Below are 25,160 nucleotides of genomic sequence, written 5' to 3' on the forward strand. Positions count from 1 at the left end.
TTTAATGAGCACGTGAATTACAAATTAAGTCAATTTACAGTCAGCAATCAACCTTAACCAAGCCTGACCCCAAAAATGCCCTGCTTTTGAGCTAGCTTCTCGCACATCAGCTCGCTTCAAGTTGGTTGCAATGTCTGCTCTGGACAATTTGGACAAATTTTGCAGCCCAGTGTCGCAATTTTGGGTGAGTAGAGATTAAGATCTATTTGTGCAAGTGGGTGGCTCCCTCTTTGCTACTTTGTGTGTATGCTTTTGATTAGAAGTATTAAAGAGTTAGATTAGAGTTTGATATAATGCTCATTGTAGTGTAATCATGTAAAATGTGTAATCATGTAAAATGTACACTGTTCCCGTATCGTACCACTTACCGCATGCCGAGTACAAAATTGTTTTATCAGTGTCATGCTCTTTTAGAGTACGTCTACAAGACTCATCCTGGCATGCTTGTTTGTGATGATTCTACTTAAACAGTGCTGTTGTTGATAGCAGCTTGTAAGCCATAGTGATGAAGGTATTATCATGCCTTCATCACTATGGGTTGCAGTACACCTACAGCTACAGCGTGCATATGATTATTTGATATGTACATTGTGCACCTTGTGAAACCTTCTATACATACTAGTGCCATATGCAATTGTATCTGCGATCCTCATCTAGATTTGCCAAAGTATTTTCGGTGCCAAAAATATACCCGCTATAATTATATACAGTATTAATTTGCCTTGTGTAAATTATACACTGTGCTAATAGTTAATTAGCATTGCATGAAGAAGCCATAATTATTATGGTGCTCACTTCCTTGGTGACTTCACTAACTACATTGTAAGGTTGCCCCTGGGCCCTTGCTTTTCCTCTTCGTACATGTACATGTATACAACGCCCTAGAGGAATCATACAGGCCAACATGTGTTGAGGCACCATGCACACAATGGATATTGTCCGTCCAGAGGATAATCCTGTTCTTAAAATAACAGTACAGTTATTTCTCATTATCAAACATGGGCCTTGATTGTAGGTTTACCTGCATGGTATTTATTCCACCACACACACACACACACACACACACACACACACACACACACAGCGTCGTCGTGACCCTCCCTTCTCGTGTCTGTATCACACGGTCAACCAGACCTGTCAAGATGAGGTGGACCTCACCATCTGTTTCGAGGACACTGCCATTCTCTATCTTGTCTGCGTGTCTCTCTGGTTACTGGCAGCACTGGAGTTCCTTACCACGAGTAGGAAGACAAGGGACAGGATTGCTTTCAACCTTCTGAATGTGTCAAAAATTGTACGTTTACTTGTTTGCTTTGTATAGTGATAAATCACTAAGAATTTAGCTACAGTGTGTGTACTAGCACACGTAGTTAAACAAGAGCTAGCTAGAGTTAAAGCCACAACAACGTATTCATGCAGTCTTACTATTCAGCTACCGAGTTAACGTGGATGGAGCCCAAGAATTAAATTTAATGCTACCAGATATCTTAAGTACATGTATATCTGATTCCCGAAGCTGTATACCCTCGGAGTTAAATTACATTTATAAATAACATGTACCATGTTTTGCGGCTGGTAATTTCATTGTGCACATCATAACATGTACATGTAAACTATTCTTTTTCTCACAGTTGCTGGTGATAGTTCCGTTAGTGGCTGCTCTCTGTGACCTAGGATACAGCATCTATCAGGGAGTGTCCTCAGACAGTGAGGATAAAGTGGCTTACTTTCAGTACATGTCCCCCGCTGTGATTGTTGTCTCAATGGTGAGTCTAGCTTCATTTATCAGTGTTGAAACATTGAAAGTCTAAAGATTTGTTCTGAATAGTTTTGATCTGGTTAGAAAGGTTAGCTTTGAAATACACTGGGTTTCCAATGCGAGACTGGGAGGGAGTTATCGCATAGATTTCAAACGAAAAACTCGCAAAGGAGAAAGTATGCGCATACAGCACATAACTACTGTATAATCAGGCCTGTAACATGCAGTGGCATTCACAAATGATATTTGGAACCCATTGTACGGTACACCGTTTAACACAAAAAAGTACTCACCACAGTATATTTCACATCGTCAGTCGATCTTTCTGTTACATTTAATTTTGAAAAAGTTCTGAATGTTTGTGTAACCCTAACCCTAATGACAGCGCTGTTGGCGATTGCAGTAACAACTGTTGTCGTGGGCAAAAAATGATGCATGTACTAGCTTGTATGTAATAGTAATTATTCAATAGCCATGCAATGATTGTTTCACTTGGTGCAAACTGCACATGTCAGCTCTCTCTCTGTGTCATAAGGAGGACAGAGAATGCCATTGCATGTTGCCTCAACATGGTAGAACAAGGCTCCATTCTCGTTACCAACCCCGCCGGGAATGCTCTGAGCATCTTTGTCAATGCAGGAGAACACTGAACGAGCGAAGTTGTAGTATTCGGTCATCAGATAGCCGACATACTCAATCGTCCAGGAGGTGGGGCACTGAGTCTTGGCTGGAATCATGATCATGGCTGCTCTAGTGGGCACATAGCAAACTGCACAGGGCACATTTTGTTGCCCAAGGTGACCTAGAGGTGCAGGGGGAAAGGACTCGTACTCAGCTCCATGTAGTGGGCTATATCCTTGCACTCCGTTTGGACTTGAAACATAGTCTGGATTGTTAGGTAGGCATATTTTCTCTGCACTCCCTCCCTTGTGTAAGTGGTCAGTACCAGCAGCTCTTCCTGAGTAGACTAGTTCCGTTCCTAGTGCCTCAGGGCATGTGGTTCTCCCCCACCTGATGTAGGTCACTCCGGCTGAGACCGGTCCGGGAAGTCCTTGGATTCCTGCGGGTCCCCTTGGTCCTTGTTCTCCTGGCAACCCGTCTCTTCCAGGCATACCATCACGACCGGGCCGACCACGAAGTTTGTCAATAAGAGGTATGTAGGAGAGAGCACTATTCTCTACTTCATTTTGAACTGTGCAGGCATCCAAAGTTTATCAAGCCATAACAATCTGCTAAACATCTTACCTTGTAGTGAATAGGTTGCAAAAGCGCAAGCAAAGAGTGCTGCAATTATTCCAGTGTTGAAGACTGTGTACATTGTGTCCTTTTGCTGCTAAAAATATTCTTGTTGTTTAGTTGTTGATTTGTGAGCCTTTGTCTGTACAAAGTGTGATTCCCTTCACCCTTTTATACTGTTATTTGGTGATAGTACATCTACTGTAATACCTTCATTTTTATTAACATTGAATGTGCTCTCATGTTCTGACAGATACAACTGTTCCGTTTTTAGGTGCAAGGAATGTACTTGTATTTGTGTGACAGTCGATCATAAGCCCATACAGTAATTATATTCATGTGTGTTCCCATGTACTTAGGAATCTAAACAATCAGCTGTTAAATTTTATGTGCCACATTGTTATAGTATCTGGTTAAAAGATTAGCTTTGAAGTACAATACAATGCAATACTCTTTTGATAACGAATTGGGAATTTTCTCAAAGATCACGAACAATAGACTGAAAAGAGAGAGCATGCGTGTGTAATTTGCAGAAACGAAATTAGTTTTGTACGAAGTGTGATTCCCTTCACTTGTTATTTGTATTATGCTTCCACAATAAAGTACATGTACTGTAAACACTCTCATTTTGTGTACACTGACTGAACTCATGTGAATGTGCTCTCATGTTCTGACAGGGGTGACTGGTGCAAGGAACAGGCTTATTAAGTATTCATGTTGTTCTTTGAACTACTAAACAGTTAATTTGTGTGTACCACCTGATTATAAAGATCAGCTTCAAAGTACAATACCGTATACAGGTTTCGAATGCGAGACTCATTCGATTCGATTGCAAATTAGGAGTTTTCACGTAGATGGCAAACGAAAGACTTGCAAAGGAAAGAGCATGCGCATGCAATTTGCAATGAAATTAGGCTTGTACATGCAGTGTCATTCACAAATACCTAACTACGTGTTCAAAACCTGGTGCATGCATACATATGTTACATGTGAAAGGTTCTAGTGTACACACCATGTTATTTATGATCATTTTCTGCAGATGTTACATTTTTTTGCCCTGTTGCCAATTACTGGTAGGGTACAAAATTATGTAATAATTATAACTGTTTGTCATGCATGCATGTAACCTACATCATTGTTTCACTTGGTGCAAACTGCACATGTCAGCTCTCGTTGAGTGTCATAAGGAGGACAGAGAATGCCATTGCAGGTTGCCTCAACATGGTAGAACAAGGCTCCATTCTCGTTACCAACTCCGCCGGGAATGCTCTGAGCATCTTTGTCAACACAGGAGAACACTGAACGAGCATGGTTATAGTGTTCAGTCATCAGATAGCCGACATACTCGACTGTCCAGGAGGTGGGGCATTGAGTCTTGGCTGGAATCATGATCATGGCTGCTCTAGTGGGCACGTAGCAGACTGCACAGGGGACATTGTGGTCGTAAAGGTGGGTGAGTGGTTGCGGTGCATACATTTCATACTCCGCTCCATGTAGTGGGCTGTATCCTTGCACTCCGTTTGAACTCGAAAGATAGTCCGGATTGTTAGGTAGACATATTTTCTCTGCACTCCCTCCCTTGTGTAAGTAGTCAGTACCAGCAGCTCTTCCCGAGTAGACTAGTTCCGTTCCTAGTGCCTCAAGGCGGCATGTGGTTCTCCCCCACCTGATATAGGTTACTCCGGCTGAGACTGGTCCAGGAAATCCTTGTGTTCCTGTGGGTCCCCTCGGTCCTTGTTCTCCTGGTAACCCATCTCTTCCAGGCATACCATCACGACCGGGCCGACCACGAAGTTTATCAATAAGAGGTATGTAGGAGAGAGCCCTATTCACATCTCCAACAGTCGGTTGATTCTCTACTTCATTTTGAACTGTGAAGGCATATACATGCAAACATCATTTGGACAATTCAGTTCATGTTTTAGCTACATTCTAGATTATTTCCTCTTGTACTCTAAGCTTCTCCCTACAATTCTTACATCATTGGGGATTACTATTCTTAAACCCTCCGAACAAGCTACGGTGATGATAAGTATTAGGGGCTGCACACGAGTGTAGCCATAAACTGCTAAACATCTTACCTTGTAGTGGATAGGTTGCAAACGCGCAAGCAAAGAATGCTGCAATTATTCCAATTTTGAAGACTGTGAAGACTGTGTACATTGTTTCCTCTTGCTAGATGTTCTTGTTATTGATTATGAGCCTTCGCCTGTGCAAAGTGTGATTCTCTCACCCTTTTATACTGTTACTTGCTTCCATAATAGATAGTGTATATACTTCATTTTGTGTACATGACCGAACACATGTTGAATGCGCTCTCATGTTCTGACAGAGACAACTGTTCCGTTTTTAGGTGCAAGGAACGGACTTGTATTTGTGTGAGATTGATCATAAATTCATACGATATTCATGTTTGTTCTCATGTACTTTTTAATCTAAACAGTCAGCTGTTAAAATTTTGATGTACCACATTATATCTGATTACAAAGATCACCTTCGAAGTACAATACTATACGGGTTTTGAATGAGTTTTCGCGTTGATCACAAACGAAAGGTTTGCAGAGGAGAGAGAGCATGCGCCTGCAATTAGCAACAGTGTCAAAATACCTATAACTACGTGCTCGAAATCTGGTATACATGTACATATGTCACATTACAGTGAAAAATATTATTTTAGAGACAACTCAGCCTGGGGACGACGCTAGTGTTACATGCGTAACGCTTGTCAGTGTTGTGCATTTACATGTATTGATCTTTTCCTGTTGTTTTTTATATAGCCCTGTTGCCGATTGTAGCGACTGGAAAAATACAAAAGTACAGGTATCACCGGCCTATAATTGTAGATGATCACGATCCACTCACAAAATCATGCACAAAACTTACAAACCTACACGGACACGTATATATAATTATATGTAATTGTTCAATAGTTATGCATACGTGCATGTACATCATTGTTTCACTTGGTGCAAACTGCACATGTCAGCTCTCTCTCTGTGTCATAAGGAGGACAGAGAATGCCATTGCAGGTTGCTTCAACATGGTAGAACAATGCTCCATATTCGGTACCAACTCCGCCGGGAATGCTCTGAGCATCTTTGTCGACACAGGAGAACACTGAACGAGCGTGGCCGTGATATTCAGTCATCAGGTATCCTGCATACTCGACCGTCCAGGAGGTGGGGCATTGAGTCTTGGCTGGTATCATGATCATGGCTGCTCTAGTGGGCACGTAGCAGACTGCACAGGGGACATTGTGGTGCGCAAGGTGACCTAGAGGTGCAGGGGGAAAGGACTCGTACTCAGCTCCATGTAGTGGGCTGTATCCTTGCACTCCATTTGCACTTGAAAGATAGTCCGGATTGTTTGGTAGGCATATTTTCTCTGCACTCCCTCCCTTATTTGTGTAGTGAGTACCAGCTGCTCTTCCCGAGTAGACTAGTTCCGTTCCTAGTGCCTCAGGGCATGTAGTCCTTCCCCACCTGATGTAAGTCACTCCGGCTGAGACTGGTCCAGGAAGTCCTTGTGTTCCTGCGGGCCCCCTCAGTCCTTGTTCTCCTGGCAACCCGTCTTTTCCAGGCATACCATCACGACCAGGCCGACCACGAAGTTTGTCGATAAGAGGTATGTAGGAGAGAGCCTTATTCACATCTCCAACTGTCGGTTGATTCTCTACCTCATTTTGAACTGGGAAGGCATATACAAATATCGTTTGGTAACAATTCATTTAGCTTCATTATTCCTACTCTCGTACTCTAAGCTTCTCCCTACAATTCTTACATCATTGCTATTTTTAAACCCTCCGAACAAGCTACGGTGATGATTAAGTATTAGGGGGGCACACAAGTGTAGCCATAAACTGCTAAACATCTTACCTTGTAATGGATAGGTTGCAAACGCGCAAGCAAAGAATGCTGCAATTATTCCAATTTTGAAGACTGTGAAGACTGTGTACATTGTTTCCTCTTGCTAGATGTTCTTGTTATTGATTATGAGCCTTCGCCTGTGCAAAGTGTGATTCCCTTCACCCTTTTATACTGTTATTTGCTGTATACTTCCATAATTTATAGTGTATAATATTATAGTACCTTCATTTGTGTGTACACTGACAGATTACATGTTGAATGCGCTCTCATGTTCTGACAGAGACAACTGTTCCGTTTTTAGGTGCAAGGAATGTACTTGTATTTGTGTGAGAGTGATCAGAAATTCATACGATATTCATGTTTGTTCTCATGTACTTTTTAATCTAAAGAGTCAGCTGTTAAAATTTTAATGTACCACATTGTATCTGATTAGAAAGATCACCTTCGAAGTACAATACCGTACGCATAATTGTAGATTATCACGATCCACTCACAAAATCATGCACAAAACTTACAAACCTACACGTACACGTATATATAATTATGTGTGTTTGTTCAATAGTCATGCATGTACATGATTGGTTCACTTGGTACAAACTGCACATGTCAGCTCTCTCTCTGTGTCATAAGGAGGACAGAGAATGCCACTGCAGGTTGCCTCAACATGATAGAACAGGGCTCCATTCTCGTTACCAACTCCGCCGGGAATGCTCTGAGCATCTTTGTCAACACAGGAAAACACTGAACGAGCGGAGTTGTAGTATTCGGTCATCAGATAGCCGACATACTCTATCGTCCAGGAGGTGGGGCATTGAGTCTTGGCTGGTATCATGATCATGGCTGCTCTTGTGGGCACGTAGCAGACTGCACAGGGGACGTTGTGTTCCCCAAGGTGACCTAGAGGTGCCGGGGGAAAGGACTCGTACTCAGCTCCATATAGTGGGCTATGTCCTTGCACTCCATTTGCACTTGAAAGATAGTCCGGATTGTTAGGTAGGCATATTCTCTCTGCACTCCCTCCCTTATTTGTGTAGTGAGTACCAGCTGCTCTTCCCGAGTAGACTAGTTCCGTTCCTAGTGCCTCAGGGCATTTAGTCCTCCCCCACCTGATGTAAGTCACTCCGGCTGAGACTGGTCCAGGAAGTCCTTGTGTTCCTGCGGGCCCCTTCAGTCCTTGTTCTCCTGGCAACCCATCTTTTCCAGGCATACCATCACGACCAGGCCGACCACGAAGTTTGTCAATAAGAGGTATGTAGGAGAGAGCCTTATTCACATCTCCAACTGTCGGTTGATTCTCAACTTCATTTTGAACTGGGAAGGCATAATTATACAAACATGGTTTGGTAACAATTCAGTTTATGTTTTAGCTTCATTATTCCTACTCTCGTACTCTAAGCTTCTCCATACAATTCTTACATCATTGCTATTTTTAAACCCTCCGAACAAGCTACGGTGATGATTAAGTATTAGGGGGGCTGCACACAAGTGTAGCCACAAGTGTAGCCATAAACTGCTAAACATCTTACCTTGTAATGGATAGGTTGCAAACGCGCAAGCAAAGAATGCTGCAATTATTCCAATTTTGAAGACTGTGAAGACTGTGTACATTGTTTCCTCTTGCTAGATGTTCTTGTTATTGATTATGAGCCTTCACCTGTGCAAAGTGTGATTCCCTTCACCCTTTTATACTGTTATTTGCTGTATACTTCCATAATTTATAGTGTATAATATTGTAGTACCTTCATTTGTGTGTACACTGACAGATTACATGTTGAATGCGCTCTCATGTTCTGACAGAGACAACTGTTCCATTTTTAGGTGCAAGGAACGGACTTGTATTTGTGTGATAGTGATCATAAATTCATACGATATTCATGTTTGTTATCATATACTTTTAATCTAAACAGTGAGCTGTTAAAATTTAATGTACCACATTGTATCTGATTAGAAAGATCACCTTCGAAGTACAATACTGTACGGGTTTTGAATGAGTTTTCGTGTTGATCGCAAACGAAAGGTTTGCAAAGGAGAGAGAGCATGCGCCTGCAATTAGCAACAGTGTCAAAATACCTATAACTACGTGCTCTAAATCTGGTATGCATGGTACATATGTCACATTACAGTGAAAAATATTATTTTAGAGACAAACTCAGCCTGGGGACGACGCTAGTGTTACATGCGTAACGCTTGTCAGTGTTGTGCATTTACATGTATAGATCGTTTCCTGCAGTTGTTACATTTTATATAGCCCTGTTGCCAATTGAAATAACTGTAGCGACTGGAAAAGTACAAAAGTACAGGTATCACCGGCCTATAATTGTAGATAATCACGATCCACTCACAAAATCATGCGCAAACTTACAAACCTACACGTACACGTATATATAATTATATGTAATTGTTCAATAGTCATGCATGTACATCATTGTTTCACTTGGTGCAAACTGCACATGTCAGCTCTCTCTCTGTGTCATAAGGAGGACAGAGAATGCCATTGCATGTTGCCTCAACATGGTAGAATAATGCTCCATTTTCATCACCAACCCCGCCGGGAATGCTCTGAGCATCTTTGTCAACACAGGAGAACACTGAACGAGCGTGGCCGTGGTGTTCAGTCATCAGATAGCCGACATATTCGATCGTCCAGGAGGTGGGGCATTGAGTCTTGGCTGGAATCATAATCATGGCTGCTCTAGTGGGCACATAGCAGACTGCACAGGGGACGTTGTGGTTTAAAAGGTTGAGTGGTTGCGGTGCATACATTTCATACTCTGCTCCATGTAGTGGACTGTATCCTTGCACTCCGTTTGGACTTGAAAGATAGTCCGGATTGTTAGGTAGACATATTTTCTCTGCACTCCCTCCCTTGTGTAAGTAGTCAGTACCAGCAGCTCTTCCTGAGTAAACTAGTTCCGTTCCTAGTGCCTCAGGGCAGGTGGTCCTCCCCCACCTGATGTAGGTCACTCCAGCTGAGACTGGTCCGGGAAGTCCTTGGATTCCTGCGGGTCCCCTCAGTCCTTGTTCTCCTGGCAACCCGTCTCTTCCAGGCATACCATCACGACCCGGCCGACCACGAAGTTTGTCAATAAGAGGTATGTAGGAGAGAGCCCTATTCACATCTCCAACTGTCTGTTTATTCTCAACTTCATTTTGAACTGTGAACGCATCCAAACTTTAATTATCAAGCCATAACAAACTGCTAAACATCTTACCTTGTAGTGGATAAGTTGCTAAAGCGCAAGCAAAGAATGCTGCAATTATTCCGATGTTGAAGACCGTGTACATTGTGTTCTCTTGCTGCTAGAATATTCTTATTGTATGAGCCTTTGTCTTTGAAAAGTGTGATTCCCTTCACTCTTTTATACTGTATGCTTCCATAAAATAAAGTATAAGTATACTGTATACCTGTGCACATGCACTGACCGAACGCATGTTGAATGCGCTCTCGTGCATGTTCAGACAGTGGTGAACTGTTCCGTTTTTAGGTGCAGGGAACGGACTTGTATTTGTGTGATAGTGATCATTAAGTTCATACGATATTCATGTTTGTTCCAATCTACTTTGTATTTTGAACAGTTACCTTTTAAATTTTTTATGTGTCACATTGTATCTGGTTGAAAAGATCAACTTTGTAGCACACTACCGAATTCGGGTTTTGAATGCAAGACTCTTTTTTTAAAGAGTTTTCGCATATAGATTGCAAACGAAACACCTGAAAACGAGAGAGCATGCACATGCAATTCGCAACAGTTAAAAAAGAAATTAGGAATGTACAGTTTCATTTGCAATTACCTAGCTACGTGTTCGAAACCTGGTATACGGTGCGTACATGTATAACGCTTAGAAAAGTAAGTTCTGTTGTGACAGTTATACCTCGATGTGCAAGCGAGGCATACGGTAGTGTGTTTGTTTGTAGACTGCTACAGCTGCTCAAGGATCAATGAAATGCTAGTAAGAGTTTCCATAGGATTCTAGTCATGTTTTCTTGAATGTCTGTCTGTGTATACTAGAACGCTAGCTATTGGTAGCTGCAAGGCTCTATACTGATGATGCAGCCATTAATTTTAGACTTTTGGCATCCTTTTTAGCAACAATCATTTCCCATGCACTCTTTGAGTTTCTCTGTGAATCTGCCTGCATACAGCAAAATTAATGCAAAAAATTTTCATCATGATAATGTATTAGCAATAGCTATGTAGTAACTTTATGTTATGTACGTTTGGCATATCCACCGAGGCATCAGCACCCGCGGTACTTTCATTTCACATTGTCAAACTAGCACATCATGTTAATTATATAGATCTTTTCCTGCAGCTATTGATAAAAGATGGTAGCCCTGTTGCCAATTGCAGTAACTGTATAGCCACTGGAAAAGTAGTACAAAAGAACATGTACATGTGGTATCACCAGCCTATTGTACATTTATATATTGTATAGATAATGACGATCGATTTACAAAATGATGTACAAACCTACATGTATAAATACATGTAATGTGAATAGTCATGCATATACATCATTGTTTCACTTGGTGCAAACTGCACATGTCAGCTCTCGCTGAGTGTCATAAGGAGGACAGAGAATACCAATGCAGGTTGCCTCAACATGGTAGAACAAAGCTCCATATTCGGTACCAACTCCGCCGGGAATGCTCTGAGCATCTTTATCAACACATGAGAATGTTGAGCGATGATGTGTGTAATGTGCAGTCATTAGATATCCGACATACTCGACTGTCCAGGAGGTGGGGCATTGAGTCTTGGCTGGTATCATGATCATGGCTGCTCTAGTGGGCACGTAACAGACTGCACAGGGGACATTGTGGTGCCCAAGGTGACCTAGAGGTACAGGGGGATACGACTCGTACTCAGCTCCATATAGGAAGCTAGTCCCTTGGACTCCATTCGCGCTTGAAATATAGTCCGGATTATTAGGTAGGCATATTTTCTCTGCACTCCCTCCCTTATGTGTGTAGTGACTACCAGCGGCTCTTCCTGAATAGACTAGTTCTGTTCCTAGTGCCTCAGGGCATGTGGTCCTCCCCCACCTGATGTAAGTCACTCCGGCTGAGACTGGTCCAGGAAGTCCTTGAGTTCCTACGGGTCCCCTCAGTCCTTGTTCTCCTGGCAACCCGTCTTTTCCAGGCATACCATCACGACCAGGCCGACCACGAAGTTTGTCAATAAGAGGTATGTAGGAGAGAGCCTTATTCACATCTCCAACTGTCGGTTGATTCTCAACTTCATTTTGAACTGTGAAGGCATTTACAAACATCGTTTGGTAACAATTCAGTTCATGTTTTAGCTACATTATTCCTACTCTCGTACTCGTAAAATTCTTGTATCATTGAGTATTGCTATTCTTAAACCCTCCGAACAAGCTACGGTGATGATTAATTATTAGCAGCTGCACACAAGTGTAGCCATAACAAACTGCTAAACATCTTACCTTGTAGTGGATAGGTTGCAAATGCGCAAGCAAAGAATGCTGCAATTTTGAAGACTGTGAAGACTGTGTACATTGTTTCCTCTTGCTAGATTTTCTTGTTATCGATTATGAGCCTTCGCCTGTGCAAAGTGTGATTCCCTTCACCCTTTTATACAGTTATCTATCTGTTATCTGGTATAGTTTTGCTTCCATAATAACATCAAGTTGTGAAATTAATAATATTCATAGTAGTTTTAATTGCTCGTGAGTGACATTGCATTTTAAATTATCCCCGACGATTTTACTCTCATTCGCAGAAATATGTATGTTAGTACCGTGTATTACTAGAATATTTTGCTGGTGAAAACATTTTGTAAATGGACCCTTTGCAATAATCTAACTATTGCGTTCTGCCAAGGATCTTGTGTCATACCAGTACCAGTTTAAGTTTTATTTTTGCGAGGTGATCAAATTTGCATATTTTGATGCTCACAAAATTAATATGTACGGTATTCGCGAAAATAATTATGTCGGATGGACTCGAGGTTAACGTGGCGCACGATTAAGGTATATATTGTATGTACCACATTGTCAAATGTGTGGGGAATCTTAACTAGAGACATACGTGTACTAGCTACATGTATGAATTGTGTTGGCCATACACTTGGTTATCGCTGCAGCATGCATAGTCTACCTTGCATTTGTTCTTGTCCTTGTTGTTTCAGATGTCACACAACCAAATGTATATATACAGGTGATGATAGCGCTACTTCTCCTGTTTCAGCGTCACTATGGCGTCCGAAGCTCAGGAGTCAACTTCATTTTTTGGACAGGAATGGTCATCTACGGAATATTTAAACTGAGGTCATACATCCTCATCTCAATGGATGAAGGACAGCAGGTGATTCCATTGTCACATGAGCATTATGTTGGTATTGTAGTATTGTTTTTACTTACAAGACATACATGTACATGTACTATTCTTGAGAGCTTGTTTATAGTCGCAACTTGCACTTTCATGCCAAACCGTACTGTCTACGTTCATGTCACTCTCTCTCAGGTCGATGTGTTCCGATTGACAACATTCTGTGTGCAGCTCTTAGTGTATCTGGTGGAGTTTGTATTGTCCTTTTTCCCTGAGCCTAAACCACGAAGACGCCTCTACCAACTCGGCCTTGATGATGAGGTTGGTACTACAGTATTATAATAGTGCTACAGATCCTTAAGAAGGATCTGATATAAGAAATCTAGTGGGATTGATGTGCATATAATATGCTCGGCTATTCTTCGAATAGACAGGGCAAACTCACAAAGGTAACAATCTTTTGTTTACTTTTTTCTCACCTTCAGCGGAAATCATGTCCAGAGGAACACGCCACCTTCCTCTCTCGAATCACTTGGTGGTGGCAGAACGGACAGATCTGGCATGGCTGGCGACGCCCACTCAAGTACGATGATCTGGTCGACCTCAACACCTATGATAAGTCGGAGGCCATTGCTCCAGTCTTCCAGAAGCATTGGAACAAGGAACTGTGCAAAGCAGGGTGAGAATTTACATGTGTAGTGCTGTCGTTGGAAAATGATGTTAGTTTGAGGATTACTGTAAATACCCTGAAACTCATTAATGGAATTTCCTAGCAATTTTATACAAGGTGCATGCCGTATAGGAACTTTCATAATTATAAATGTCTTGATTCAATTTCTCTATCTGCCATGGTATTTAAAATAATTATGTTACACAAAACTGCATGCAATAATTCACACGTATACTCTACAGGATAAGCTTCCAGCAAGAGTCCAACACTACCACAGCCCCCACTCTAAACGTTCAAGACTCCGAGTACCAGTCCCTGAGCACACATGTGAGCGACAGGACCCGGGTGGTCTCCCCTTCCACTAACAGACAAGCCACTCAATCTACCAGCAATCCTTCTCTTGTGTTGGCACTAGTGAAGACGTTTGGTTGGGAGTTTTCTGTCGCAGGTTTCTACAAGATCTTCCAAGACTTACTCCTATTTGCAAGCCCACAAATTCTCAAGTAAGCTGCTTACACCTTATTAACTACACAAAAATAGTCTAAATGAAAGCTTGGTGGAGGTGCCAAAGCTACATAACATAAAGCTACTAATAGCTAGCTTTTATACACACATTGATTATAATTAATTTTGCTGCATGCAGAATCCAGAATCACAGGGAAACTCAAAGAGTGGGTAATGATCGACGATGATCGTTGTTAAAACGATCGATGCCAAAAGTTCAAGTCTAAAATTAATGGCTGCAAGTCAGCAGAGCCTTGCGGCTCTCTTCTCACTCTTGCAGGTACCAATAGCTAGCGTTCTAGTGCAGAGTTAACTAAGTAGAGTAGCAACACTCGGTGAACAAGTTTTGCTACGGACTCTTCTGAAAAGGCTGCAATGGCATTCCAAGTAAGCAAACTAGGCATAACTCGAGAACGAAGCTTTATTTTGCAAATCCACAAATACCAAGCCAAAAAAACATGACTAGAAGCCTATAGAAACTCTTACTTGCACTTCATTGATCCTTGAGCAGCTGAAACAGCCTACACACACACACACAGACACACAAACACACTACTGTATACCTCGCTTGCGCATGCGCACCAAGGCATAATAATGTGCTAAATTTTGTGGCTTGTTTACGATAAATTCAAAGATTAGACTGTGTGTGCCACGGCTCTGCAGTCTTATCCTCATAAAATTCTTACAAGACCTAACAGTACACAGAATCATTTTTATAACTCACATGAGACGGTGACCTTTACATGCTTCGTTTCTCTTCGCAGGCTTCTCATTGGGTTCACTGAGGACAAGAACGAACCCAACTGGAAAGGGTACTTATATGCAGCGCTGCTGTTTATAGCCGCTGTGTTCCAGTCATTGTTGGCTCACCAATATTTCCACGGCTGCTTCAGAGTCGGCATGAGGATTAGAACAGCTGTCATCGCCTCTGTCTATGCAAAGGTACATGTACATGTATAAAGTATGTATACAGTGTTACGTGTACAGCTATTGCAATGGTTAACGTATTTGTACTTAAAATATGATCTCCGTGTCACAAGTCTACATGGCAGGCTGTTATGTTATTCTCCTTTTAGTGTTCTACATACATGTATATATTATATATATAAGCTTGCATGGCAGCATGAAAGTGCAGTACATGCTAGCTGTTAAAATACGAAAAGTTACTAAATTGGTCCATGCAGGCTCTTCGTATGAGCACCAAGGCTCGTCGCACCAGCACAGTCGGGGAGATAGTCAACCTCATGTCAGTAGATGCTCAGATGTTCATGGACCTCATGCCCTATCTCCACATGTTGTGGTCTGCTCCGTTCCAGATTGTGCTAGCTCTTATCTTCCTGTGGTTCTCCATGGGTCCCTCCATCTTTGCCGGGTTCTTTGTTATGGTGTTGATGGTGCCTCTCAATGCAATCATTGCCGTTAAGGGGAGGCAGTACCAAGTAAGTGGTGGCATAATTATGCTAAAATGATTTATGTCATACATTGCAATAAACCCACAGTGTTTAGTTTAGTAATGTCCTTGATCACTGTCGTGTAAAAGAAAGGCTTTATGTCATGTAGATACATGTTAGGTGACTCATACGCTAGCAGGAAGTAATGTCAGTAATGATGTACGGTTTCTAACATGTAGGTACTCACTGGTACATGTACATGTACGTACACGTTAAGTGACTTGTACATCGTACATGTACATGTAGGTAGGGATAATCAAGATATCAATTTTAAGTGTATTGTGTTATCATTGTTTCCACATAAATATACATGTACTGTATTATGTACTTCTGCACTTATGTATCTAGATCAAGTTGATGGCCTATAAGGACTCTCGCATCAAGCTCGTCAACGAAGTTCTCAACGGTATCAAGGTATCGTGTGTTGATTGGGTTAGTGTGTAACACTTATTCATGTGCTTTGTGTCTGATCGCAGGTGATCAAGTTGTATGCGTGGGAGCGTCCGTTCCAACAGCTGGTGGAGAAGATGCGAGGCAATGAGTTAAGCATCCTCCTCAAGTCAGCCTTCCTCAATGCAGCCACCTCCTTCACTTGGACCTGCGCCCCCTTCCTTGTAAGTGGTGGCACATGACTGTGTGTGCTCATGCATAGTCAGCATAACATTAATTATCAATGATTATGTGTTATTGATCATCCATTTTGAAATTTTTGTCTAAGTATTGTTACAGTCATGTATGTGAGTTACTTGACACCTGTAATTTTGTCATTATACAATTTCTTTATACATGAACAGGTACAATTACATGTACATCTAAGATTAAATTTGCCCCCACTAGTTTTTATCCCCTCGTTTCCGGCAGGTATCGCTAGCAACGTTTGCAACATATGCGCTCGTGAACAAGGACTCGACGAACCCTGCCGATCGTCTGACAGCTGACAAAGTGTTTGTGGCCCTCTCCCTGTTCAATATCCTCAGATACCCTCTCATCATGCTGCCCCTTCTCGTGAATTTCCTCATTCAGGTAAAGCAATCCGCGAGTCTGCTACAGTACATGTAGCTCAATCGATCCCCATTATACTACAAGGTACATGTACATACAGTATTTGGATTAGTACATGTACAGTATGTTTACTACCCTTTGTAAGGAATTTAGCTTGTATAAGAGTAATTATATCGAAATGATTGAAGTACAATGTACTGTACTATTTATAATCCTTAATAGGCGAGTGTGTCGAAGAAGCGGTTGAGTAACTACCTGAGGAAGGAAGAGCTGGACCCGTCATGTGTCAACAGAAGACTTACTCCTGCTACAGGTACGTACTGTAGGTATGCTGTACACACTGGCTTGAAGTACGTGTACTGAACTCATGTTTAATAGGTGATGAGGACTCAGTGTCAGTGAAAAACGGAACATTCACCTGGGAAGATGAGGCCAAACCAACGCTGACAGAGTGAGTCATACGTAACTGAATGCTTGTATATGTATAAAATTCTATCCCACACATGTACATATTAAGTATTACATCGGTTGACTTGTTATTAGCTACAGTACATGATGATGTGATTATCGGGGGTTGCCTTACAAAATACTTTATGACGTTATCTTTGCAGTGTTAATCTGAACATCAAGCCAGGTGAGCTGTTAGCAGTTGTCGGTTTGGTGGGTGCAGGCAAGTCCTCTCTCGTCCAAGCCATTCTCGGGGAGATGGTCAAGCTGAACGGAGACGTCATCATCAATGTGAGGAAACTGCAAACTCTATCGTAATATTACATGCTGAAAGGTTGTGATAACTATACCTTTTAAAAAAATTCAATTTCAAGTTGGTTTGGGCGTGCATGACTTGTGGAATTCGTCAATGCAGGGATCAGTAGCATACGTCCCTCAACAAGCCTGGATTCAGAATGCCACAGTCAAGGACAACATTCTGTTTGGGAAAGCGTACAATGAGCGTCTGTACAAAACCACCATCAAGGCCTGTGCTCTGGAAACTGACCTGGAGATACTGCCAGCAGGGGACGAGACGGAGATCGGAGAGAAGGTGCGAGCATCTGTTCAATTGAATAACTATGGTGATTGCATGCCTATGTATTTCCAACGTATTAAAATCACCCATAATTATATCCATACACATACACTGTATGTAAACTAATAGTGAAAATCAACACAATTGTCCTTAGTCCCCTCCCCCTCACATACCCATTAACTAACCCTGTACACAAGATACACACTTCTCACACACCCCCACATGCCTCACACTCTCACACCCTCACAGGGCATCAACCTGAGTGGTGGTCAGAAGCAGAGAGTGAGTTTAGCCCGTGCAGTGTACCAGGAGGCCGATGTCTACCTTTTGGACGACCCTCTCAGTGCCGTGGACTCTCATGTTGGCAAGCATATCTTTGATGAGGTCATTGGTCCAGACGGAATGCTTGCAGGAAAGGTAATTTTTCTAGAATCTGTTCATTATGCCCTGGGGCGTTACTTGCAGGAGGCAGTGTACATGTACATGTTGTTTTCTTAGATATACCAGGGTGTCATACAGGGGAAAAGGGGGATATCCCCCCCTTTCAATTATGACTGAGTGTCCATAGCTGGGTATTGAAATAACAGTTGACCTTTTTTTAGCAACATTTTCTGGTTACTTTTCTCATTTCCCCCCTCTACTTCAAAATCCTGTATGATACCCTGTATACAAACTTGGTCTATGGATCTTTCACCTTCGAACTTTAGATATTGTTGGTATTGACGTACATACACACTGTACTCCTCCCCCCACCCCCTCTCTCTCCCCAGGTGCGTGTGCTAGTCACCCATGGAATTGGGTTCCTGTCGCAGTGTGATAGAGTGGCGAGCCTCAAAGAAGGGAGGATCGCGGAGGTGGGCAGTTATGCTGAGCTCATTGACCAGGACGGACCATTTGCTGAGTTTATCAGGCACCACACTGGAGGTCCTGACGTGGAGGAAGACCTACCAGGTATATAACTGAAGTGTATGTCCATACAACTGTGTTATGCATGTGCTCATGTAAGTAATATGGAAGAACTTACGAATAAATGAGGTGTCTGCTGAATCTCGTTGTATACTAAAGTATGGAAATGGCATCTGCCTGCATGCATGTCGGTTCTTATAACATGCTCGTGTATTATCAAACTACATCAGAACAATCAGTCATCCATTTTACCCTGAGCTCATACATGTATACATGTATGTTCCAGTGCTGCATATAATAATTATGTAACTCGAATTAAATTCACAATATTTCCCCACGCAGCATTCTCTGAGTACGGTGAGTTTGATGAGGATGCAATGCCTGATGTGACGGAAGACTCTGATATGGTGGTGGACAAGACTGAGCTGCACTCCAGGAGAGTCGCACAAACCAAACACCTCGCAAGACAAAGGTACATGTGACAGAATTATTGTACTGTGGCGTAGAGTTTCTGGTACTCTTGTACTAATAGTTAATGTGAGAGGCCTCTTCTGAAACAGTAAACTAAACACATGCATCGAACAACGTTACCTTGACACATTGTGGCTTTAAGAGGCCTGCATGTGAAACACAAGAGCAATATTAATTATACCTTGGTGCGCATGCGCAAGCGAGGTATACGGTAGTGTTTTTGTGTCTGTGTCTGTGTAGACTGCTACAGCTGCTCAAGGATGAATCAAGTGCAAGTAAGAGTTTCTATAGGCTTCTAGTCATGTTTACTTGGATTTTAATTTATGGATTTGCAAAATAATGCTTCGTTCTCGAGTTATGCCTAGTTTTTCTTACTTGGAATGCCATTGCAGCTTTTTCAGAAGAGCACGTAGCCAAACTGAGTGTTGCTACTCTACTTAGTAGTTAGCTTTGCACTAGAATGCTAGCTATATTGGTAGCTGCAAGAGTGAGAAGAGAGCTGCAAGGCTCTGCTAATACAGCCATTAATTTTAGACTTTAACTTTTGGCATCGATCGTTTTTAACAACAATCATGGTCGATCATTACCCACTCTTTCAGTTTGCATGCAGCAAAATTGTTCATCATGTCATGTGTATAAAAGCTATTAGTAGCTTTATGTTATGTAGCTTTGGCATCTCCACCGAGGCATCAGCACCCGCGGTGCTTTCATTTTGAATAGCATTATCTCCTCCTATAATTGTCCACTGAACAGTATTATTCACTATATAGGTCCATGGAGAGCACGTCACGTCCCGAGTCACGGAAGAGTGAGTCGAGGAGTGTGTCAAAGGCAGAGCTGAAGCGACAGCTGTCCAAGCAGTTCTCACGACAACAGTCGCAGAAGGAGGCGGAGGAAGAGGAGGCAGCCGGAGGAACACTCATTCAGGATGAGAAAGCAGAGAGTGGAGCTGTAAGATAGATACATGCACATTGCTATATAATGCACATGACTGTCACATGTACATGTGCCGGCACCATGCACTTATATTATTTACACGTACCTTCATGCTAATAAGCAGTTCATGACATGTGAATATGCTTAAAATTGCAACACTCCTCCTAAACAATTATAATTGTACACACATCTAGTGACCTGTTGCAGTATTAATTTTACTTAGCTTCATTCCCAACCGACTGTTCTCTAATGTACATGTACAGTACCATACATTGTCATTTTTGTGTTGAAAGCGATTGAGGCTATCAGTACTCAACGTACTAGACTTAACTAATTGTTTGCTCTCTTCAGGTCAAACTGTCTGTATTCGTCGCGTACATCAAAGCTTGCACCTACTACATCTCATTTCTGGTACTATTCTTCATCTTCTTGTCCAACGCTGCGTCTCTTGGATCCAACTTCTGGCTTGCTGACTACAGCAACCAGAACGATGCGGCAGCTGGTAACTCATCTAACGCCACTGTGGGTAACTCATCTAACGCCACTAGTACTGTGGGTGAAGACATGTGAGTTAGATACGTACACTGTAGCAATAAGAAGTACAGTGTAGTCTTGTTTGTTCTGTTTGATTCACTTCATCGGCCATGCATTGAATAATCTTTTCGTACCCATTTGGATCAGTCACATAGAAATCAGTTGCTTCACTTCCAGGCGAAGTATAATTTGTCTGTTTACATGTATACTACTAGATATATACAATGTAGATATACATACAATATTTTACACGTCCATGCTCACACAATTTGGTGCTGCTGTTACAGTAGCCTTCATGTACATATATTATATTTATTGTTACTGTTTGGTTCACAGTAATACATGTAACGCTCTCTTTGCAGTGGTCTCTTTCTCGGAGTGTATGCAGCTCTTGGTTTTTCCCAAGCCTTGTTCGTTTTAGTCGGAGCATTCTGTCTGGCTTTCGGAGCCTACAAAGCCTCTCAGACTCTGCACGAGAAACTACTGTTCAGCATCTTAAGATCTCCCATGTCTTTCTTTGATACCACTCCGCTGGGTAGAATTCTCAACCGCTTTTCAAAGGATGTGTACATCATTGACCAGACATTACCCTGGACAATGAGGTAATGGTGTGTATAGTGTGCCTATAATATTCGGTGAGTAGAATTCTATATAGACATAGTTCACCAGCTGTTGACTTCGACATTCACATACAGTGACTATATAGTTTTAGTCAAAACAATGACAGTGAACAAACATCATTGTTTTGTATACAATTATACATCCATGCATATGTATAATTATGCACAATGTACAATGAAGGTCAAAACTATTGTTTCTTTTACAGAATGTTTCTGATGATGGTATTCAGTGTTTTGAGCACTATTCTCGTGATTGTTATAGCAACCCCGATCTTCTTGGCTGTCATTGTGCCGCTAGGTGTATTCTACGTTTTGGTGCAGGTACAGTGTACGATTTTGCTTCATTTTATTTTTAACCATCTTTATTCACAGTATGTACAGTGTATCTAGCTATTGACAGTCCTTACCTTATAACTCCTAATACATGTAATAGTATATTATTCTGCTCCATCTGTCGACACGACACCTATCGCTTCCTTGCAGCGTGTGTATGTGGCCACCTCTCGTCAACTCAAGCGATTGGAATCCGTCTCCCGCTCCCCCATCTACACCCACTTTCAGGAGTCTGTGACGGGTGCTCCCAGTATCAGAGCTTACCAAACCCAGGAGAGGTTTCTCAGGGAAAGTGAAGCCAGGGTGGACCACAATCAGATTGCTTACTACCCAGGGATATGCGCCAACAGGTGAGATTGTTGTGTGTCTGTGTACAGGGCGAGCATATTTCTGAGGCAGTGAAAGCCATAGGTCGCGAAAAACACTGTACACTTTTATCATCAATTCGCAGCTAAATTGCGATGTCCATAATGTGTTCATAAACCCCAAATTGTCCATTACACATCAATCCATCTGTGTTAGGCCCAATCCAAGCTAAGCAGTAACAATGCCATATACAGTAACCTATAGCTAGCTTACATGTACTTGTTACATGCGTGGTGCATATGGCATGTTTGCCTATGACTAAATAACATCGTTTTTGTTTTAGGTGGTTGGCCATTCGTCTTGAGTTTGTTGGCAACCTGGTGATCTTATTTGCTGCTCTGTTTGCTGTGATCCAGCGTAATTATGCCGACGTGATCAACCTTCCGATCACTGCTGGTCTGGTTGGTCTCTCCATCAGCTATGCTCTACAAGTCACCACTGCACTCAATATGATGGTGAGGATGACCAGTGACCTGGAGACCAACATTGTGGCTGTCGAGAGGACTAAGGAGTACGCAGAGACTCCTAATGAGGTTAGTTTGTACTAAGATTCATGATGTGTCTCATTGCTCTTTGCTACTTCCAAAATTTTGAGCCCATGTTGGTACCGTCCAAATAATTAGAGTAACAGACTTAATTACTTCTATAAGTATAACATGGTGACCATTGACTGTAGTGTTTTTGTTTTTACAAGTTTGGCTGATTGCATGTCTGCCTGCGATAGTTCATAGCGTGATTCCCAACAGGCGCCTCCTGTGGTGGAAGACAATCGCCCTGCTCCTGAATGGCCGCAAGGTGGTCATCTGACTTTCAATCACTACGCTACTCGCTATCGGGAGGGGCTGGACTTGGTGTTGAAGGACATTCAGTGTGACGTACCCTCTGGGACCAAGGTAATGGCAGCAATGAAACTATAGATCTCCATACTGAGAGTTTTGATCCTTGCAAAATAGCTTTTGTTAAGCACTGAGAGGTGCATGTGCTTACAATTGTTTCCTCTAAGAAAGTCTTGATTCTCTTTCAGATTGGTATAGTGGGTCGTACTGGTGCAGGAAAGTCATCGCTCACTCTGGCTCTGTTCCGGATCATTGAGCCAGCCGGAGGCTCCATCCTTATTGATGGAATTGACATTGCCAGTCTCGGACTGGAAGACTTGAGGTCAAAGATCACCATCATCCCACAGGTACATGTACGGTATACATAGATGAACAAACATTCAGCTTATAAACTGTCGGGGACATTTTTTTATATGCTGTTGTTATGAGTATTCTGAAGGGCTTCTAAAAACATTAGACGAGTCTATAATGATGCTCGCTTGTTTCAGTTTTGGTTCTAGATGAACGTGTATGCTCTTTAGCAATGTGTCATATCAACGATGTAGGATCCAGTGCTCTTTTCTGGTGACTTGCGGATGAATCTTGACCCGTTTGAGAACTACAGTGATGATCAGATCTGGCGAGCCCTGGAGAGTGCTCACTTGAGTGCCTTTGTCTCCTCACTGGAGGAGAAGCTTATGTACCCCATCGCAGAGGGCGGAGAGAACCTTAGGTGAGTACACATGCGGTGCATTTGTGAACACAACAATAATTGTCAAGGTTTGGTGCACTTGACTGCAATACAGTTTATTGGTTGGCTGCAATATAGAGGTAATCTGCTAACACTGGATACTTTTGGGGCCAATTAACTGTACGTGTAAAAGGTGACCTGCTTACATGTAAATCAAACTGCATTGTTTGTACGTGTACATGTATGGTACACTGTACATGTACATTGTTGTATATACGTACTGATCCTTTACTCAATTCCTTTTAATTGAGGCATAACCACATGTACAATGAACAAGTAAAAGGTAACATGTGTACAATCTTCCCACAGTGTTGGTCAGCGTCAGCTGGTGTGTCTGGCTCGAGCTCTCCTCCGTAAGACCAAGATCCTGGTGTTGGATGAGGCCACAGCTGCCGTGGACCTGGAGACTGATGACCTCATCCAGAAGACCATACGAACAGAGTTTGCTGACTGCACCGTTGTCACCATCGCACACAGACTCAACACCATCATTGATTACGACATGTAAGTGTAACAATAGGTAGTGCTACATGTTTAAAGAGAAAGAAGTATCCTCCTCAGGCGTCTCAAAATACCAGAGGGTGGGTAGAGTTAAGTACGGCCAGTATGTGGGATTGAGCATTCATTAATACTGTACATGTCAGGGCTGCATCCAGGATTTTGGATCAGGGGGGGCGAATTGGGCAAATTAAAAATGTAGGAGGGGCGAAGTCATCAGAATTATAACAGTACAATGAATCTACCAGGTCCTGGGGGGGGGACAAATTACCCCCCTCGCCCCCCCCTCAATGCAGCCCTGCATGTACATGTAGCTGGAAATGCCACAATCGATCCTTATTGGCAGGCACCATGCAGTCTATGGACACAAGTGTCATAAATTTCTATGGTATCTCTGATGCCTTCTGTGGAGTTAATTGTCAAACCAATGGTGCATGTCATTGTGTTTAGATTTGTGATAGTCCCATGTTGTCCTTGTAAATATTGTACATAATTATATAGACAAGGGCGTATCGACCGCTCCCGCTTTTAACAGTCTATACGCCCTTATTATAATGATGTAGACCATTACTTTCTGCAATAGATATGAACAGCGTCTAATTGCACGGGTGTTATAATAATTATAGGTCCATAAGATATACACGTACGGTGACAAGTGTTTGCATATCATCCCCCCCCCTGCAGAATAATGGTGTTAGATGCTGGACGAATTGTTGAGTTTGACCCACCTGGCGACCTGCTGAATAACAAGAATAGCGTGTTTTACTCTATGGCTGAAGATGCCGGTTTAGTAAGTTAGCTACGTATCTATACATACATGTAGCTCGGTGAACAATGAATAGTGTAGATGAATAAACATATAAACATAACCTCTTTTTAGATATTGTTATCATTCAAGCAGAACATTTACCGCACATAAGTTATTGATGTAGAAAAACAATCACACTTTCTTTTATCCATTGTTTTAATAACCTTCTGATCATTGATCGTATAATTTTTGACAGTATGGACTCTTGATGTATTGTAGTTATGATTGCATTAACGTGGTTTCGGTATGCATGTTGTGTCATTTTCAACAAGTTTGTGTGTATAGGTTTATTGTTCGTTCCGGAGAAAGGCTTGCCTA

The 25,160-nt window shown here is 42.1% G+C and overlaps 6 protein-coding genes across 9 annotated transcripts; 1 reads left to right on the forward strand and 5 right to left on the reverse strand.

Moving 5' to 3' along the window:
- The first annotated feature begins 14 nt into the window (after positions 1 to 14).
- LOC135351077 (multidrug resistance-associated protein 1-like) lies at positions 15 to 25,072 on the forward strand. The gene is made up of 30 exons (XM_064549989.1): positions 15 to 184; positions 1,085 to 1,294; positions 1,632 to 1,766; positions 13,043 to 13,189; positions 13,349 to 13,474; positions 13,639 to 13,832; positions 14,066 to 14,326; positions 15,092 to 15,269; positions 15,512 to 15,766; positions 16,127 to 16,192; positions 16,255 to 16,392; positions 16,640 to 16,801; positions 17,003 to 17,093; positions 17,159 to 17,231; positions 17,392 to 17,518; positions 17,643 to 17,819; positions 18,054 to 18,221; positions 18,575 to 18,755; positions 19,053 to 19,182; positions 19,952 to 20,132; positions 20,469 to 20,683; positions 21,014 to 21,253; positions 21,478 to 21,592; positions 21,755 to 21,954; positions 22,254 to 22,503; positions 22,717 to 22,863; positions 22,995 to 23,153; positions 23,352 to 23,518; positions 23,846 to 24,040; positions 24,719 to 25,072. The coding sequence occupies exons 1-30, from the start codon at positions 131 to 133 to the stop codon at positions 24,831 to 24,833; spliced, it is 4,857 nt and encodes a 1,618-aa protein (XP_064406059.1). The 5' UTR covers positions 15 to 130; the 3' UTR covers positions 24,834 to 25,072.
- On the reverse strand, positions 2,053 to 3,226 carry LOC135351092 (short-chain collagen C4-like). Its single transcript, XM_064550022.1, has 2 exons — positions 3,005 to 3,226; positions 2,053 to 2,951 (listed from the first exon to the last, which is right to left on the reverse strand). Exons 1-2 carry the CDS (start codon positions 3,075 to 3,077, stop codon positions 2,248 to 2,250), a joined length of 777 nt encoding a protein of 258 aa, XP_064406092.1. The 5' UTR covers positions 3,078 to 3,226; the 3' UTR covers positions 2,053 to 2,247.
- On the reverse strand, positions 4,077 to 5,224 carry LOC135351088 (short-chain collagen C4-like). Its single transcript, XM_064550014.1, has 2 exons — positions 5,077 to 5,224; positions 4,077 to 4,866 (listed from the first exon to the last, which is right to left on the reverse strand). The coding sequence occupies exons 1-2, from the start codon at positions 5,156 to 5,158 to the stop codon at positions 4,136 to 4,138; spliced, it is 813 nt and encodes a 270-aa protein (XP_064406084.1). The 5' UTR covers positions 5,159 to 5,224; the 3' UTR covers positions 4,077 to 4,135.
- LOC135351090 (collagen alpha-1(IV) chain-like) lies at positions 5,900 to 7,013 on the reverse strand. The gene is made up of 2 exons (XM_064550016.1): positions 6,871 to 7,013; positions 5,900 to 6,682 (listed from the first exon to the last, which is right to left on the reverse strand). Exons 1-2 carry the CDS (start codon positions 6,950 to 6,952, stop codon positions 5,955 to 5,957), a joined length of 810 nt encoding a protein of 269 aa, XP_064406086.1. The 5' UTR covers positions 6,953 to 7,013; the 3' UTR covers positions 5,900 to 5,954.
- On the reverse strand, positions 7,347 to 8,533 carry LOC135351089 (uncharacterized). Its single transcript, XM_064550015.1, has 2 exons — positions 8,388 to 8,533; positions 7,347 to 8,172 (listed from the first exon to the last, which is right to left on the reverse strand). Exons 1-2 carry the CDS (start codon positions 8,467 to 8,469, stop codon positions 7,445 to 7,447), a joined length of 810 nt encoding a protein of 269 aa, XP_064406085.1. The 5' UTR covers positions 8,470 to 8,533; the 3' UTR covers positions 7,347 to 7,444.
- LOC135351091 (short-chain collagen C4-like) lies at positions 9,165 to 13,757 on the reverse strand. 4 transcript variants are annotated; one of them, XM_064550020.1, is made up of 4 exons: positions 13,633 to 13,757; positions 12,413 to 12,469; positions 10,074 to 10,171; positions 9,165 to 10,016 (listed from the first exon to the last, which is right to left on the reverse strand). In XM_064550020.1, the coding sequence occupies exons 3-4, from the start codon at positions 10,144 to 10,146 to the stop codon at positions 9,292 to 9,294; spliced, it is 798 nt and encodes a 265-aa protein (XP_064406090.1). In that variant the 5' UTR covers positions 10,147 to 10,171; positions 12,413 to 12,469; positions 13,633 to 13,757; the 3' UTR covers positions 9,165 to 9,291. The 4 variants fall into 4 exon arrangements, with proteins under 4 accessions (XP_064406090.1, XP_064406087.1, XP_064406088.1 ...); XM_064550017.1 differs by lacking the exons at positions 9,165 to 10,016; positions 10,074 to 10,171 and adding an exon at positions 11,283 to 12,113 and having other exon boundaries at positions 12,310 to 12,469; XM_064550018.1 differs by lacking the exons at positions 9,165 to 10,016; positions 10,074 to 10,171; positions 13,633 to 13,757 and adding exons at positions 11,283 to 12,113; positions 12,983 to 13,116 and having other exon boundaries at positions 12,310 to 12,428.
- Positions 25,073 to 25,160: the final 88 nt, after the last annotated feature.

Source organism: Halichondria panicea, chromosome 17 (assembly GCF_963675165.1).
Source record: "Halichondria panicea chromosome 17, odHalPani1.1, whole genome shotgun sequence".
NCBI lineage: Eukaryota > Metazoa > Porifera > Demospongiae > Suberitida > Halichondriidae > Halichondria > Halichondria panicea.

Bases quoted from the DNA above. Each gene is read 5' to 3' on its own strand.
- LOC135351077 (XM_064549989.1), top strand. From the start codon at position 131: ATGTCTGCTCTGGACAATTTGGACAAATTTTGCAGCCCAGTGTCGCAA. The intron at 16,802-17,002 runs GTAAAGCAATCC...AATCCTTAATAG, and splicing joins TCGTGAATTTCCTCATTCAG to GCGAGTGTGTCGAAGAAGCG. The intron at 20,133-20,468 runs GTAAGATAGATA...TGCTCTCTTCAG, and splicing joins AGAAAGCAGAGAGTGGAGCT to GTCAAACTGTCTGTATTCGT.
- LOC135351092 (XM_064550022.1), bottom strand. From the start codon at position 3,077: ATGTACACAGTCTTCAACACTGGAATAATTGCAGCACTCTTTGCTTGC. The intron at 2,952-3,004 runs GTAAGATGTTTA...ATGCCTGCACAG, and splicing joins TGCAACCTATTCACTACAAG to TTCAAAATGAAGTAGAGAAT.
- LOC135351088 (XM_064550014.1), bottom strand. From the start codon at position 5,158: ATGTACACAGTCTTCACAGTCTTCAAAATTGGAATAATTGCAGCATTC. The intron at 4,867-5,076 runs GTAAGATGTTTA...ATGCCTTCACAG, and splicing joins TGCAACCTATCCACTACAAG to TTCAAAATGAAGTAGAGAAT.
- LOC135351090 (XM_064550016.1), bottom strand. From the start codon at position 6,952: ATGTACACAGTCTTCACAGTCTTCAAAATTGGAATAATTGCAGCATTC. The intron at 6,683-6,870 runs GTAAGATGTTTA...ATGCCTTCCCAG, and splicing joins TGCAACCTATCCATTACAAG to TTCAAAATGAGGTAGAGAAT.
- LOC135351089 (XM_064550015.1), bottom strand. From the start codon at position 8,469: ATGTACACAGTCTTCACAGTCTTCAAAATTGGAATAATTGCAGCATTC. The intron at 8,173-8,387 runs GTAAGATGTTTA...ATGCCTTCCCAG, and splicing joins TGCAACCTATCCATTACAAG to TTCAAAATGAAGTTGAGAAT.
- LOC135351091 (XM_064550017.1), bottom strand. From the start codon at position 12,382: ATGTACACAGTCTTCACAGTCTTCAAAATTGCAGCATTCTTTGCTTGC. The intron at 12,114-12,309 runs GTAAGATGTTTA...ATGCCTTCACAG, and splicing joins TGCAACCTATCCACTACAAG to TTCAAAATGAAGTTGAGAAT.